The 17847-nt window shown below is 50.9% G+C and overlaps 1 protein-coding gene across 6 annotated transcripts in view; it reads left to right on the top strand.

Moving 5' to 3' along the window:
* Huwe1 (HECT, UBA and WWE domain containing E3 ubiquitin protein ligase 1) overlaps positions 1 to 17847 on the top strand; it is a 231872-nt gene that overhangs the window by 103935 nt on the left and 110090 nt on the right. For all 6 annotated transcript variants that reach the window (XM_077688793.1, XM_077688795.1, XM_077688794.1 and 3 more), the window contains exons 36-37: positions 2031 to 2497; positions 15564 to 16278. In XM_077688793.1, coding sequence (XP_077544919.1) covers positions 2031 to 2497; positions 15564 to 16278 — 1182 coding nt within the window. The remainder of the gene's footprint in view (positions 1 to 2030; positions 2498 to 15563; positions 16279 to 17847) is intronic.

Raw genomic sequence — 17847 nt, 5'->3', positions numbered from 1 at the left:
GCGCGGGGGAACTCGGGACTCGGCGGGAGTCGTGGGGTGGCCGAGGAAGGGAGCGGTTGTATAGTGTGTGTGAATAAACCCTAACAACAGGCGAAGACAAAGTTGTGTTCTGCTTCACACGCACTGCAACCGCTGTTTGATAGAAAAAATGCAAGCACACGCCTTGTTTTACGGAGTGCGCCGTGAGTTTAGGGTGCCGCGTCTGCCATGCATGGTGGAGGCACGCACGTCTGCGGACACCGCCGTTTCGGGTCACTCACTTGCCGCCGCAGGAAGGCACTCTAGCAAGACCGCGCTATATTTCTGGCTGCAACGCGGTTTGCTCACAAAGTTTGAATCATCTTATCTGTTTTACGTTGCTGGGTCTTCTGGGAAGCGAAAACAACTGTGTTGAGCACTTTAACTTAATTGAGGCGGGCTGGGACCGTTCAAAGGGTGTCTCCACTGTGTTCGACGGCACTGGCATCCAGGCACCCTACGTGTGTTCGCTTAACTCTGTTGGCTACCGGACACGAAGTGAGGCCTGTTAACTGATCCCTTTCGACTGTACACGTTATTGCCCTTTGAACGGTGATAACGCGACTTGCTCGCTGGGGCCGGGGTATAACTCTGCATATAGTAAATTTCTAGATATAGAAAAACAACTGCATTCGTGGTTTGGAGTAGGTGCACGGTAGAACGCCTGATATAGTAGATAAGATAGAGGTTGTATAAATACACTACAGTCGAATCCCACTACAACGAAATTGACGGGACGTGAAGCGAAAATTCATTGAGGCGAAATCTGCCCCAGAACACATGGAAGGGCAAGAAAAATGACCCCGGATATTTCTGCATCATTGGCAGCATAATAGAATGTTTAGAAAAAGGAGGGACCCGCAGTAACACCGTGTTTATTCAGATAACAAACATGCCAATGGATATCTGTTTTTTAGCAGCACATAATGAGTGCGATTCTGAGGAGGACGGGAGAGGTGAAGAAATGAAGAAATGTAGGCGCAAAGTGTATTGCTGTACAACAAGGCGTTTCCACCGAGCTGATTACTTGCAGATAGCTGCTAGGCAGTTGGAAGCCCCCCTCTCCCTTGTGGCAGGAGCAGTGCTGTTATCTTATCCTCTGACTAGGCACTGCAGCAACTGACCTTGGCGGCAAGCCGCGCGCGCTAGCATTTAAAGCGACCGCGCGCTCACTACTAAGATAGGACGACGCTTGATCAAGATTAATCACGAAAACATTATTTTTGCTTTTGACTTTGAAGAATTCTAGAAGGAAAACTGCAAAGGCAGCTAATCACAACACATACATGACGGCGCTGCACCAGCAGCAGAACACATTCGCGCAATTTCAACCGGATACGGATCGGCTATAGCTCCGGCTTGGTGAACCGGTGCTGTGCCTCGCGCAGAGATAGCCAGCCACATCGGGATGTGGCTGGCTATCCAGCCTAGCCCAAGTAGTCATCGAAAATTTTGTTGAAGCGAAAGCAAGCCAGACAAATGGTTCATTGTGGTGAGTACTTCGTTGCATTGACTTCGATGGCTAGCTGACGGGGAATTGGAAATATTTCGTTGAAGCGGAAATTTCGCTAAAGCGGACTTTGTTGTAGCGGGATTAGACTGTAGTCTAATATGCTTTGTATTTGTCTTTCCTCTTCTGTTTGGGCCTAATTCTGGCTTGCAGTATTGTCTAAATAAAAAATAAATGGATTAAATTCAATCGGCATAGACTGCTGTGCCAGCCCCCTGCCAAACGTCCTTCTTGGTTGCTCCAAACGTGCTAAGAACGGCAACTTTGCCTGCTCCCAGGACTGCTGCCAGACCCATGTACCCGGTTCCACCCCTGTAGAATTGCTGCAGTGGCAATATTACAACTTCCCGCCGCGGTGGTTCAGTGGCACCACTTCTCTGATGGAGGCGAAAAGGCCCGCATGTTCTAGATTTAGACACACACGTGAAAGGTGGTCCCAATTAATCCCCTCCGCTACGGCACACCTCGTAACCTGTGCCCCCTGGCCGTGCCCCTGGTGCAGCGGAAGAGGAGGAGAGCCGCTACACGAGCAGCAGTGCGGTGCAGATCCTGAAGTGTGTGGCGGCCAAGGGGCCCCCGAGCCCCCCGCCCGTGGGGGAGGTGGTGAGCCAGGTGATGAGCGACCTGCTCAACGTGCTGCCCACCCCGCTGCCGGTGGCCGCACCCCCGCCGGACGAGGCCCCCCCCGCGGCGGCCGCCAGCGAGGCCCCCGGCGAGGGGGGCTCGGCCGCCGACCTGCTGGACGAGGAGGCGGTGCCCGTGCTGGACCCCTCGGGGGAGGAGAAGCCCGCCGTGGCGGCGGCGCGGGGGCCCTTCCCCCCCAGCGCCAAGGAGGACAAGAGCCTGCCCCTGCTGCCCAAGTCGGCCGTGTGCCGCCTGCTGGCCGAGCTGGTGCGCTCGTACGCCCCCTGCGCCCGCATGGTGGCCGAGCACGTCTACAGCGCGGGCCAGACCGAGCTGGTGCCCGAGGTGGGTCTTCTCTCTCGTTCCACGCTCTGCCCAAGGCGTAGAATGCCGCATCTTTCGCCACGATAGCGTCTTCACCTTTAGTAGCAATTCCTTTTGAGTATGACTTGACTGCTTTCTGTCTTTCGGATACAGCGCTCCGAAAAACGGCAATTTTCGAAGCGCTGTATCTCCCCAAAGGTGCCACCGGGCGCGGCCATTTTGATATCGTTAGATCGGCCTAGCGATCGTCTTTCCGGTTCCGCTCGTCTATTTTTTTTTCTTCGTTCATTCGCAAACGCACAAATGGCAGAAAAGAAACGATGCACAAACGAAGCTAGAAATAGATGAAGCGCTATTGGCCCTCCGGTCAAGGCGCGCTAAAACGACCCTCCTGATTGAGCGTTGCGGCGGCAACGCAAGATGGCAGCCACCTGAACTCCGTACTGCGTGTTTTGAGTTCATTTTCGTTGCTTCGCTCGGCCAAGTTTCTGTTCAGTCTGTGGTATTCAACACGGACGTTATCGCGATAGGAACGACTGAGATCACGAGCCAGATTACGGCAAGATGTGCGGCTCGAAAGGCGGAGGTCATCGAACGCTTCGTGGTGCGCGTCACTCTACCGTCGCCAGACCCCGAAAAGTGACACGCGATGTGCGCGCTTGCGATAGTGGTTCGCGAAGTGAAGTCAGAGTTGCGGTGTTTACACGCTTATGTATTGCTATGTTTGACTGTGGGCTTGCTAGAATTGGGAAAGAAACGGTCGACGCGTCAAACACTGTGGCGGGCACTGCATAGCTGACGCGCATTGGAGCATCACATGACTGGGCAACCGGTTCCGATTGAATGCCAGAAGTTGTAATTAGTGCCTGCGTCGTTAGATTTAATCTTAAAAGCAACCTGACCAGCCATATTACGGATAATCAAAGCACGATATGTCGCGGTAAGCGTACGGTGCGATGCGCGCGAGCCATACTTTCTTGCACAATGTTTCCCGTCATGCAACAGGTTTAAGTGGGTTTAAATAATCAGTTTAATAATCAGTGGGTTTAAATAACAGGTTTAAATAATCATGCAAACAGGTTTAAGGGGAGACGTGGGTCTTGAAATGAACTTTTTTATTAATTGGTCTGTGATAATGAAAATCACTGTGCATATGTGTTTTGTCTTCCTCATTTCAAATACAGTGTAGACCATTCTCCTGCTTTCGTTTGCTGGCCTTGTTCATGCGCAGGGCGTCTTTTTCAGCAGCTCGCTGGAGGGCTAGATGGCCTGGTGTGACGAGCCCCACAGACGTGGATATTTCTCGAGTAGCCCTGTAGCAGCCCGCATTGTACCTCAGCATAGCTTCATGCAGTGCTGTCTCGACAGCAATCAATGAAACATGCTGCTCCATGGGCATCAGGAACCACAGGACTATTTGCATTTGCGCTAGGCGAAACTTCCCACCTTCACCTGTAACGATGGTGGGCACAGGGTAGAGCTCCGTGGCTTGGAACTTCCTCTGGGTCGCCGGCATAGCACCAAGTTCGTTTTGAACAGCAGCATGTTGTCTGTTCGCTGCCTCGACCTCCTCGCGTGGCAGGAAATGTATCTCCAAGTGAACTGTACGCGACACGTTCCCGCTTGTCGATGTTGATGCGAGACCGGAGACGGAGGCCGCGGTCGCAGAGGTCGATGCGCTCGAGACGCCGGACACACTCGCAGCGTCGAAGTCTTGCACAGACAGGGCAGGAGATCGTCATTGAAAGCGCGGACACTATCGTTAGCGATGCTCTGCGCCACCTTCTTCTTGGCCATGCGAACGAGCTTCATGGAACGCTTCTGCGCACCGAACACGTGTAGCGTCCTGAACTCACTCCGCGCATGTGTCTGATCACGTACACGATCTGGCAGGCTACTCCGAACTGTTGAAGTACGTCAGCGATCGTAAGCACGGCAAAAAACTAAGTAGAATGAGTGGACAAGTGAACGAAAAGGTGGTAAACAGTGAGGCAGAACAACAAAGGAGCAGCGAAAACCAGACGATGGTGCAGGGCAGGTATCTGGTGGATACGAGCGGCGCAGGCTGCCGGCCGGGGAGAGGCACGCATCACGCGCAGCAGCCAATAGCATTCGCGCGTCAGCTCGCTTGCCCGGGCAGCGGGCGCATGGTCCAATTGTAGCTTCACACACGGGACGCGGGAAACTCGAAAGCACTGCAAGTCCACCAATCACAAGCGTATCACGCCTCGGCCACGCCTCGGCCGCCAGCAGTAATGGCGGGGAAAAAAAAGCGCAAGAATCCACAAACAAAGCAAGATAAAAATGGCGGCTCTACGAAAAGCAGCATGGTAGCTGCGTTCGCGCGAAATTTGGGTCCGTTTTGGGTTTGCTCGCTCCTCGGGAGATGCCACGGCTGGTTATATATTCGTTTCTTTACATTTTTACGATGAATTAGGAGCTGATAATTGAAGCTACCGTATTTATTCGAAAATAGGTCGACCACGAATATAGGTCGAGCCCCTAAAAATTGAAGTCGCCGAAAAAAAATTTAAAATATTCGATTATAGGTCGACCCATATTTTTAAGAGAAAACTGGAGGAAACTTGTTAAAACTCAAATTTATTTACAACGTGGTCGCTTAAAGGGACACTGAAGTGAATTTGTCAAGCTCCCGTTTTTGCTTTCACTGCGTAGACTGGCTCAAATTAGCACACTTTTCATCGTTTATCAGGTTGACAAATCGGTAATTATTTTACAAAGCGCGAAAGAAGAAAAACTACCATGCGCGGTTTGCGGCAGCCGCACCAACTAAGCTGTGACGTTGAGAGGAGGGGCGCCGTGATTGGACGATGCCCAAGGTGAGCAACCAAACAAGTTTCGGTTTCGGTTTCGGTTCTGTAAAACACAACCGGTGGCGTTGTTGGATGGGCATTTTCAAAACTCAGTAATCATCGTACCGCGCTTCTGCCATGTTGTCAGCTGTAAAAATGCATAAAGATAAGCCTCCCAGGACGGCTTGGAATCGTAGCATTCACTAGCCGAGGCCTACGCAGTGCATGGACACCCTCCGCATACCCGCAGACGCCCAAGTGTCATGCGCTTTCCCCCCATATTTGGAGGTTGCCTCACTCATGCCTGTACTGTAAAAAGCGTGTTCGCACCAGGCCAAGGGTCTGTTCATTCTGGCCTGTGCCCACTGCCTGCAAGCAGTCGGTGCTTATGGCAACAGCACGCCAACGAGAACTCGCTAGCGCGCCAGTGCCAGCCTGCGCGTATTCTGTGAACTAGTTCGTAGAGCCATGAACGTTGCGGCCGAAAAAAAGGTGAACTCAATGTAGAAAACATCGGCAGAAAACGGAAAAGTTAACTTACAAAAAAAAAAAAAAGCACGTACCCGCGGGGATTCGAACTCGTGACTTGCAAAATACTTGCATACCTAGCACCCCAGACAACTAGGCCACGGGGGCGGGCTCTGCTTCCCCTGGTAATATAGAGTATATATTGTACAACCAGTTTACACTTTTATTTAGTTTTGGCATTTCAAGTAGCTTAGGTGACACTATTTGTTGTATTGCGCTCGTGCAGTAAGCGTCCCCCGAGTTTCCACAATAGCTCATGTCTAGCAATTGCATTTCGTAGACGGAAAAGCGTTCGCAGATGCGTAGTCGTGCTGCTGACCGCTGTGCTTGTTCGCCCAGCGCAAAAAGGTGCTTCCCGCACACTAGTTTTACGCTGTACGGTAAAAATATCAGTTGATTTTATTTCCTTAGTACCTATATTGACTTCGCTGACTCTTCTCCCGCCTTCAAGAGGCCTTATATTTTCCTACTGGCGTACCAGTCACCGAAGCGTCGCATGTGCGCTTGTGCAGCGCTTGTGTGAAGCGACCTTGACTTGGAGCTAGATACAGTGTACAAACTAACCAAGTAAAGAAAGGCAGATTCTTCCATTCACAAACGTGTCCTGGCTTCGTTTCAACTGAGCGAACGAATTGCGACGACCCGTCGGCGGCCGGCGGACGAAACGCTGGGCCGACTGACTGTGTCTGAAGGCCGGGGAGCCGTGCAGCAACGCAGCCAATTGCCAGCTCATCCCCTTGACGTCACACGAAAACGCCGCAGAAAATGGGCGAGCGTAAAGAGAGGAGGACAGCATTTTCGAATTAATTTTTCTACTAAATAAAATCACGTAAACGCGCCCAGGGTGGTCGAAACATGGCCTGGGGACTCCGGACTACAATTTACGCAAGTAATCCCGCAATGTTTACATATCACTTCAGTGTCCCTTTAAGGGGGGACGTGGCTTTCAAAATCAACTTTTTTATTTCTGAGTGGATTTTGATGAAAATTGGCGCAGCAACTGGAAATGCTTCTGTGATAACACCATAAAAATTTCAAGATAATATTTTAATAACTTTTTTATTTATTAAATTTTCTTTCTGTTCCGCTTGTACCGAGCTTGAGCGACTTATAAAACACGATAGAAAACTTGTTCGAATTGCTTTGCATTCCCAAATGAATGGGCGAGGTCGTGACAGTTTTAGAATTTTTTTTTTACAAAACAATATTTCTTAGTTTTCATTTTTTTAGAGGTTAATGTGCAACAGGCATGTCGACTGTGAACGACTATTTGAATAAAAAAGTCACAAAAAACAAATCTGTAAAACCAAAAGTGTCACGACCTGAACTGTTCATCAAGGAATGTAATATAAGAAACGGAATCAAAATAGACCCAGTGGTCACGAAGAAATCCCTGGTACAAGCGACATAGGTGGCAAAAAAAACTGTTTTGAGAAAACGGCTTCCGAAGTTGCAACATAGGTTTCACTTATCAAAAGTCGCCACGGTTGCAGCCTTTCATGTCCTTTTGAACATGGGGCTTCTGGAAGGCCTTGCCTTGAAATTGGAGTGCCTTTTACAGCCTTTCTCTTTTCAGAAAACATCATTTTCAGCTCCTCCGTACCCCCCCCGTACATACCCCCTTTGCAAACCAAACGGAGGGGAAGATGGGTTTCAATGGGCTTTCAATGCAAAGTAGGTTAGCTGATTGGCTGTATCGCACTGGACAACCTCCTTTTGCAGTGTTGTCACCATGGCAAAAAGTTAAGCATTTTTTTTACTTAACTTTGAACATTTCTGATTTTTTTTGTTTTATCTTGCCTGGCACAGCAACTTAGTACTCATACGTGCAGGTGTTCATTGCCAAAAGTTTGCATACCACAAGGATGAAAATGAGCTACTTTGAAGCTTGGTAGAGTATTCTGCATAACTCCCAACTTCAATGCAAGAGCATATTTTTTTACTACTTTTGACATTCAAGGCATAGAATATTTCTCGCAGCACAGCCAGTATGCCCTAAGCAATGGTATCAATAATTTCCCTAAAAAAATCACTGTTAAATGCTGCCACAGTAACGTACATTTTTAACGCAGAGAGCATATTTTTATTCCTATATTACTAACTCAAACCTGTTTGCATGAAAATTACAAGTGCACGGGAAACGTAGCGCAAGAAAGGCGATATGCATGGCTCGCGCGCATCGCAGCGCACGCTTACCGCGACATATCGAACTTTGATTATACCTGATATGGCTGGTCAGGTCGCTTTTAATATTAAAACTAACGTCGCAGGCATTAATTACAACTACTGGCGTTCAATCGTAACCGGTTGCCCAGTCATGTGATGCTCCAATGCGCGTCGACTATGCCGTGCGCGCCGCAGCGTTTGACGCGTCGACCGTTTCTTTCTCAAGGCTAGCGAGCCCACAGTCAAAACACAGCAATAACTAAGCGTGTAAATATCGCAAACCCGACTAAAAGTTCACTTCACAAACCGCTATCGCAAGTGCGCAAACCGCGTCACCCTCCAAGGTCTGGCGACAGTAGTCACGCGCACCACGAAGCGTTCGATGAACTCCGCCTTTCGAGCCACACAACTTCCCGTAATCTGGCTCGTTATCTCTGGCATTCCCATCGCGATAACGTCCGTGTTGAATACCACAGATTGAACAGAAACTCGGCCGAGCGAAGCGGCGAAAATGAACTCAATCCGCTCGCTACGCAGCTCAGGCGGCCGCCATCTTGCGTTGCGCCCGCGACATCCAATCAGGAGGGTCGTTGTTCTGCGCCCCGACCGGAGGACCAATAGCGCTTCAGCATCTATTTCTAGCTTCGTTTGTGCGTCGTTTCTTTTCTGCCGTTTGTGCGTTTGTGAATGAACGAAGACACAAGAGACGAGCGGAACTGAAAAGACGATCGCTCGGCCGATCTAACCATATCAAAATTGCCGCGCCCGGTGGCACCGTTGCGGAGATAGAGCGCTCCGAAAATTGCCGTTTTTTCGCCCTTTTGCGCTGATAGTTTGTCACCGCGCCTGACAAAAGTATTTTTTTATGCCACTTTGCGACGCTTTTCAGCGTAAAAACTTTGCAGGCGCACAGAATAGGAAACATAGAAGCCGAATATGTGGGTTTCAAAAAAACGATGTTTTGGTCATTTTTCCGAAGTTGAAAGCCGCGTCCCCCCTTAAACCTCACTGTTCAGAGCCACACGCTGCGTCGTCGTCGGAACTTCCAGAAATGTCATCATTGTCGGATGCTTCGCTGGCGTCCTCCGCGTCCCAGACGGCGTCGTCCTCGGTGCCGTCGACGGCGTTGGAGATACAGCTCTTTTTGAATGCGGCTCGGATGGTGTCTGCAGGCAGGTCCTCCCACGCATTCTTAACCCAAGCCGCCACTTCGCTCAGCGGAGCCTTCTTTCGGCGTCCCGTCGGGGTCTTGGCGGCGTCGTCCCTCGCCAGCCACTCCTTGTAGGCTGCAGCGACACGGGCCTTAAAGGGCTTGTTGACGCTCACGTCCAAGGGCTGAAGTTGTGAAGTCATCCCGCCAGGTATGATGACCAGGTCCGTACCAGCCTCCCGGACAGCCTCCTTTACTCCCGGGCAAATGTGGCCTCTGAAAGAGTCGAGGACCAGCATGTTTTGGAGCTTCAAGTTTGCTCCCGGTCGCCTCATCCACACCATCCGGAACCACTCCTTGACCATTTCCTCGTTCATGAATCCCTTTTCATTTGCGCGGATGATAACTTTCGCCGGGAACACTTTGCCCTTCGGAATGGTCTTCCGGTGAAACACAATGTACGGCGGCAACTTACAGCCATCAGCAGTGCAGCACAGCATCACTGTGAAGCGCGTGCGCTCATTGCCTGTTGTTAACAGGCGCACGTCCTTCGCTCCTTTCGCTGTGACGGTCGTGCAGCTCGGCATATCGGAATACACGGGAGTTTGGTCTGCATTCCCAATCTGGCTCGGAAGGTAGTTGTGCTCCTGCCTGAGCTTGATCACGTAGCGCTGGAATGCCACCAGCCGCTCTTCGTACTCCGCTGGAAGACGTTGACAGATGGTTGTTCTGCGGCGAAGGGAGAGTCCATTGCGGCGCATGAATTTCTGCACCCACCCCCGACTGGCTTTTGAAGGCTGAACGGCCAATCCCGCCTCGCAGCGCCAACTGCCGAGCCTTCGTCTGAATATCTACACAGGACACATGGAGTCCTTTAGCACGCTCCTCTTCCACGTGAACCCGGAGTTCTTTCTCAAGAGCATCGTGGCTCCCGGTTGTAGGGCCACGGAACGCACGACGCAGTCCACTGCACGCAAAAAGTTCGTCCCGCTGTTTCCGCCATCCCCTGATCAGCTTTTCATTAACGCCGAACTCTCGCTGAGCGGCGCAGTTGTTCGAGTTCTCGGCACACAGGATCACCCGCCGCTTAAAGTCTGCAGTATAACTCATGCGACGTGACAGCGGGAGATGTGCACGTGCAAAACGTCGTGTGCGGAAATCAAAACGAAGCTGATACAAAGAAAGCGCATGAAACGGAGAACGGGGAGATAGTAGAGACATGGAGCGATGCCGCCAACGCCGTTCCGTTCACGAGATGGCTACACTAGGTGGCGAAAGTCACCACCACCTCGCACTAGCCGCTACCACGGCTCCGAAGACACCAAGCCTAGCCAATCTGGCCCTCTAGCCACTAGGTCAGCTCGCTCGGCCAGCTCTGCTCCGGCCGCAGATAACGCGCGATGGCCGGCAGTGACCGTGGCTGGTTTTCTTACGTTGATTGTTTCGTTATTTTTCCTTCTTTTATTTGCTTGCCCGTCTTTTTTTATAGATGCTCCGCGCTGCCGCCTCTAATTGAGGAGCGCCGGGTGTGACGGAGAAACTGAGCGCTCGGTGCGCTCGCCAACTTTGGTCACGACTATAGGTCGAGGTTTTTCGGTCACGATTATAGGTCGACCCTCACTTTTTAAGCACATTTTCGGGAAAAAAAGGTCGACCTATATTCGAATAAATACGGTAGTTTATGACATATACAACCCAAATACATGGTTCTCCAGAAATCACTTATTTCGCGATTTTTCGGTTTTCAAAGGCCACGTCCCCCCTTAATACTGTTGCTTATGGAAATCTGTAAAGACAATAGAGTGCACCGTACATGGGAAGGACAGAAATGTGCCCAGCAGGTCCACATCCATCGGGGACTGAAACAGGGATGCCCTTTGAGCCCAATACTGTTCATGCTTTACATGGCAGGGTTAGAAAAGAAACTGGAAGAAAGTCGAGCAGGGTTCAGCCTAACCCATATGCTGCAAGGCGAAGTGGTACAACAGCATATTCTGGGACTGTTATACGGAGACGACATTGTTCTTTTAGCTGATAACCAAACCGATATGCAGCGGCTAATAAATATTAGCGGCCAGGAAGCCACTGACCTCTGGTTAAAATTTAGTGCAGAAAAATCGGGAATAATAGTTTTCAATGACGCTACCCCTGACGTAGTGTCTATCCAGCAAGGCGAATTACCCAGAGTGAAGGAATATAAATATTTGGGAGTGTGGATAAACGAAGGGGATAACTACTTAAGAACTCACAAGGAGCAACTTAAGGTTAAGGGAAAGCGAAACGAGCTATAATGAAGCATAGAGCTCTGTGGGGGTATAACAAATATGTAGTAGTAAGAGGAATGTGGAAGGGAGTAATGGTTCCGGGACGTTTGCGAATGCTGTACTCTGCTTAAAATCACGTTCTAGCAGGCCTTGAAGTAAACCAGAGAACGGTAGGGCGTTTGGCCTTAGGCGCGCATGGAAAAACAACTAACGAAGCGGTGCAGGGAGATATGGGCTGCGCGTCGTTGGAAGTTCGAGAAGCACAGAGTAAAATGTGTTTTGAGATGAGGTTGAGAGCAATGAATCAACGTACGTGGGCAGCTAAGGTTTTTAGGTACCTATACCTGAAAAGCGTGGACCTGCTATGGTTAAAGGAGCCATGAAGAGAAAACACAAGTTTGGTTCATTCAAAAGATTGTCTCGTTAGAATCATACTGACACCACTTTTAACGTAAACTTCGCTCAAATAAGCTACATAATTAGGAAAAACGGGAATGGTCATGCGACCCACCAGCTCATTTCCCGCAACAGAACCTGTGATGTCACATGGGCTAAGCTCTGCGATTGGCGGAGGCTGGCAGAAGCAGACGCAAATTAGGTAGAACTTACAAACTAGACGAACGAGCGATTTGCGCTTAAATTTAGGGCACATTCTTTACAAAGCAATAAGAATGATGGGACAAACAGTGGAAGTTACGAAAGCACATGTAAACATAGAAGTACTGATGCGTTCTGCTGTTCGTACTGCGCACAGCATGCTTGGTTTCGCTGCACAGCACTACGGGGCTTGGGGTTGTCTCAGACGACACTGGCCGATTGACGCAAGCAACGGTGCCTTACGTCCCCCATTTGTCGAGCGAGCACTGTTTCAGGGAACGAATATTTTCTCCCAGAACAAAAACAAGCCAGGTTCAAATGCGGGCAAAAACAAACCAAACGCTTGCCACGGTATGGTGGCGCCATCTAGGTTACGGAACGTAAAGAAACGCGGGAACAAACCAACACCGCTGTACAGGGTGGAGACAACCTTTGAACGGTCCCGTGCCGCCGCAATTGGGCCAACAGGCTCAGCGCGTTATTCTTTTCGTTTCCCACGGGACCTAGCAACGCGAAACAGACAATATGATTCAAACTTCTTCAGTAAACCGCGTTGCAGCGATAATTTTAGCGCGGTTTTGACACAATGACTTGCTTCAGCGGCGAGCGAGCAACCGAAAATGGTGGCACCAGCGTATACGTGTCTCTACCCTGTACGGCAGATGCGTGAATGAAGGTACTCTAGGCTGCAGAGCGGTCAGTTCCCGTGATGTCACTTGGGACCACGAAAACGCACGATTGAGCGGGAAAATCAAAATTTTAACCTAAATTGTTTAATTTCTCAGTGAATAAAGCACCGTTTGTATCCGGACAAGCGCTGGGGGCACTATAAAACACGAAATCTTTCGAATAAAACCAACTTGCATTTTCTCTTCATGGCTCCTTTAAGAAAGACTAGAAGGCTAACGATGAAAACGGAAAGAACAGTGGAGAATCCAGAACAGCCAAGGTAACCAAAAAAATTAATAGAAAAAAACGATAGAAACGAATAAATGGAGGGAAAAAATGGAAGCTAAAACGTTGTTAGAGATGTGCAGGGCTGAGAAATTGGACATCAGGAAGGAAAATTTCTACGATAATTCCCAGGGCAGTGCTTTGCTTTTTGAGGCTAGAGCAGGTCGCCTGCTAACAGAGTTTTGTGGGGAAGTATTCACAAAATGATGGGGTATGTGTGGTCTGCGGAAAAGAAACAGAAACTACGTGGCACAAAGTGTTAGAATGTTGAGGATATCCATCCAAATCTACATGAAGGGAATATTCGGCTTCCAGAAGCCCTAGGATTTAAGGGTATCACAGGGGAAGTTGAACTTCAAGGCTGTCGAGGGGACGAAAAGAAGATTAGGATGCTGGTGGACGAAAAGCAGAGAGGGGAATATTGCCTAGGACAGTTACCACCTGTAACAGGAACAAAAAAAGTACTTTGTGCCTAATAAGCTTTTTGTGCCTGCCCTAAGCAGTGTAAAACAGTGTAAAACATGGGTGTATTAGTCCTTTTTGGTATGATTACATGTCATCACCCCGCTACAAAGGGGAAACCAATAGCAATCATCATCATCATGGTGACAACACTGCGAAGGGAAGTTGCCCTGTGTGATACAGCCAACCAGCTAACCTACTTTGCATTGAAAGCCCATTGAAAACTATCTCCACCTCCATTTGGTCTGCAAACTGGGCTATGTACTGTCCACGGAGGAGCTGAAAATGATGTTTCGTGGAAAGAGAAAGGCTGTAAAAGGCACTGTAAAAGGCAAGGCAAGGCCTTCCAGAAGCCCCATGTTCAAAAGGACACAAAAGGCTACAACCCTGACGACTTTTGATAAGTGAAACCTATGTTGCAACTTCGGAAGCCGTTTCCTCAAAACAGTTTTTTTTTTAGATGCAGAGCATCTGATTCACTCGCCTTGTCCCTCCGGCGACGTCGTCGTCGTCGTCGCGTTGTCCACCCCTCCCCCATTCTCCCTGCCGCGCCAGCTGCGCTCTCCGCCGCTCACCCCCTCTCCTCTCCGATAGCGAACTCTCGCGAGGGGCATTGGATTGGATTGGATTAAAGTGGATTGTGTTGGATTGTGTTGCGTCATAGCCGCGGCATGTTGTGTCATAGCCGCGGCAGACGCGCTGGGGCCGGCGCATGTGCAGTACTCTCTCTTCCGCGGTTTCCTCTCCTTCGGGCGCGCTGCGCATATAACCGGTGTGCCGTTCTCCCGCGAAGCAACATCCAAGCTTGGCTCAAACACCTACAGTCCACGCCACTTTACAAGTACGCTAACGTCGTCATCGACTGGGACCGGCTTACGCAGTCCCCTCAACGTTATGCGCGCTATAAAACTCGGTCCCTTCGCCGCTCCGCCTATGTGTCGCATCTACACGGGTTCCCGCGAGGGGAGGTGGGAGTTTTTTTGCCACCTCTGTCGCTTGTACCAGGGATTTCTTTGTGACCGCTGTGTCTATTTTAATTCCGTTTTTTTTTTCATTACATACCTTGATGAACAGTTCAGGTCGCGACACTCCTGGTTTTCCAGATTTGTTTCTTGTAATTTATTTTTATTCAACTAGTCGTTCACAGTCGACGTGCCTGTTGTACATTAACCTCTAAAAATCTGAAAACTAAAAAACATTGTGTTGTAAAAAAAAATTCTAAGACTTTCATGACCTCGTCCATTCATTTGGGAATGCAAAGCACTTCGAACAAGTTTGCTATCGGGTTTTATAGGCTGCTCAAGCTCGGTGCAAGCAGAACAGAAAGAAAAATTAACAAATAAAAAAGTTTTCAAGATATTACTTTGACATTTTTATCACAGACATTATCACAGAATCAGTTGCTGTGCCAATTTTCATCGAAATGCACAAAGAAATAAAAAAGTTGATTTTGAAAGCCACGTCCCCCCGTAAATCGGTATTTTTCAGCTCGCCTTGAATATTTTTGACTACACGTTCCTTGATAAAGAATTGGCGATTGTCACATATGTGGTGGTGGGAGATTACCCTACCACTCATTGAGGCGGAGCCCCGTGATTTGGCTTCAAAGGGCATCTCATTAGCGCGCACAGTTTGATGTGTTGGAAGGCAGGCGTCGCGGCGGAAGGAAACAAGCCGCTGGGGAGAGCGAAAAAAGGGCGAGCAATGTACAAAGGCACAACGGCGAGAGTGTTGTGACCGAGTAAGGGGGCAAAGTGGAAGCTGGGCGGCCGGCGGCGCGGGGACATTATGGGCCTGTGCAAATGATTTTTTTTCTGGGCGCCTCAGTCGGCGCTGCTCTTTCTCTCGTGGCCTGCTTGCGGTCAACACCAAGCAGTGGCGTTTACGGGTGGTGGTGTGTTTTCAAGCGCAAGTGCAATGAGCGGAGGTATTGTTGAAGCGAAAACAAGCTTGAAAAATGGTTTGCTCTGGTGAGAACTGATTGACTGGTGTTACTGCCTGATGAGGAATAGTATTTTGTTGAAGTGGCAATTTCGCTCTAGTGGAGTCTTGAAGGCCCCTGAGAGCCTGAAAATGGTTGCCAGGATGGTGAGTTGGCTCGTGCACCGAGTGCCGGAAGGATGTTTGGTGCCAGCCCTGCCCGTCCCCTGCAGGAGATGAGCGCCCTGGGCTTTGTGCTGGACCAGCTGCTGCCCCAGTGCCAGACGGCGGGCGACAAGGACAGCCCCGCCCTTGCGCGGGTGCTGGTGGCCGCGCTGGCCTCGGCCAACCACTCGCCGGACACGCAGACAGCCCTGGTCAACGAGGTGAAGGCGGCCCTGCAGCGGGCGCTGGCCCTGCCGGAGACGGCCGACAAGCACGCCCGCGTCCAGGCGCTGACGGGCCTGGTGGGCACCATGATCGAGTCGTGCCCGCCCGCCTCCTCCTCGGCGGCGAGCCAGGGCGCCTCGTCCTCCTCCTTCCGGCAGCTGCACGCCAGCATGAACAACATGGTGCGCGTGCTGCTGCGCCGGGGCCTGGTGACGGACCTGGCGCGCATCCCCCACTGCCTGGACCTCTCGTCGCCCCACATGGCGGCCACCGTCAACTCGGCCCTCAAGCCCCTGGAGACGCTGTCGCGCATCGTCAACCTGCCCTCCGCCCAGGGGGCGCCCCACCCGCGGGGGGCCGCGGGCCGCAAGGGCTCTGCCGCGGCGGCCCAGGGCGCGGCCGCAGCGGCCAGCACGGCCGAGGGCCAGGGGGCGGCTGCCGGCAGCCAGCCCGCCGCCTCGTCGCGCACCCCTCTGCTGCTGTCCGCCCACGAGGAGGAGGGCCACGAGGACGGGCCGGACGACGAGCACCGGGACGACGGGCCCCCGCCCCTCGAGGGTGAGTCCGTGGCCAGACCGTTCTGATGGTGGCTGCGGGTGGGCAGGGTTGCCGAGGGAGCTGGGGGAGCTATGATGGGCTTCTGTTGTGCAGGCCCCAGCTGTTGTGCAGGCGGGTGTTGGGGACAGTCTGAGGGGGGCTTTACAGGTTTGCCACGTGACAACACGAGGCTGCCCTTGAACAGCAAGTTTTTTTCTTCTTCTTTTCTCCAAGTATCCGAGTCAAATTGTCAGGGTGGTGTTGTTATAGCGTGAACATTAGAAAAAGTGTCAAGTTTAATTGAGCCGTGCCAGTTAAGTCAGGTTATAAGGGCACATCGAAATCCCAATCCTGGAGAATTAGCCAAGTGTGCTGGCACTGACATTCGCCATGGTGATTCCTGGATCCAAGTGCAAGACAGCCCTTTTTATAACGGTTTTAGCAATAAAATTTTAGCACAGCAGTGGAAATAGGGCTGTTAGTCGCATGCTAAATGCCTTTTTCTTTTTTTCGAATATTCTAGGCACAATATTTAAAAAGAAAACGGAAATGGGTTTGTCTTGCCCTCGTAAATTTTTTCAGGAACAGAATTAAATAACGGAATGTTAATCTGACCAGCAGTTCTTGAGGTATTGCTGGGATTAGCTATCGCAGAAGGGAAAAAACTCCTTCCGAGAATTCAGAGTTTGCGCACACACTTGCAGTTCGGAAAGGATCTCTTAGTCGGATGTCGTTGCACGCTTTGTTCCTGCACACTTCGTTGTCCCTCTGTTTGCTGCCTCCAGGAACGGTGTTGCCAAGTAAAGCACGAATGACACGTTCTCGCTTGTCAGGGGGCATTTAAGACCGGAGCTGGAGGCCGCAGTTGATGCACTCGAAGTGTCGTAGTCTTGCACAGAGGGTGAGCAGATATGTTGCTACAGGTGCCAGCGCACGTGTTGTTAGCGATGCGCTGTGCCAACTTAGCTTGGCCATGCGGACAAGCTTGAATCGTGGAATGCTTCTGGAACTTATCGACACCAATTTTGGCCCCGAGGACTGGATTTTTCGTGAAATATCAGCGATTTTGTGCCCAGCCCCCGCTAGGCCTATTCAGCCACGCCTAGGCTTAGCACGAATACGGCTCCTCAGCGGCGTGCCGGCACTGGCCACTAGGCCTACCGCTCCGTGTCGGCAGCTTGCGCCGTGCGGGCGCTGCCGAAGGCGCGAGACGGCGCAAGCCGACACCATATGTACCAACACAGCTCAAAACATTACTGTGGTCAGTACCCCCAATGAGGAAAGAGCCAGGCAGTATGCTCGAATTCGATCCCTGCACGTCGGAGGCCAACAACACGAGGCGCACGCGTATCGAGCAGCACCGCACGGCACCGTCAAGGGAGTTATCCGAGGCATCGCTGCGGAAGACTCCCCTCTCGAGATACAAGAAAATGTCGTCAACAGTGCAAATCCCATGGCTTTGGAGGCTCATCGCATTGGCAGTACAACGACAGTGGTGGTGCTTTTCGCGGGTACCAAGGTTCCTAACTTTGTCAAGTATGGTTCCATACTCTGTGGGAATCGTGGAGAACCGCGACCTGCGATCCCGAG

The sequence above is a fragment of the Haemaphysalis longicornis genome, unplaced genomic scaffold, assembly GCF_048455015.1.
Source record: "Haemaphysalis longicornis isolate Haplotype H1 unplaced genomic scaffold, Haemaphysalis longicornis Haplotype H1 scaffold_10, whole genome shotgun sequence".
NCBI lineage: Eukaryota > Metazoa > Arthropoda > Arachnida > Ixodida > Ixodidae > Haemaphysalis > Haemaphysalis longicornis.
Note: the sequence above shows the minus strand (reverse complement) of the source record. Positions and strands in the feature narration are given on the sequence as shown.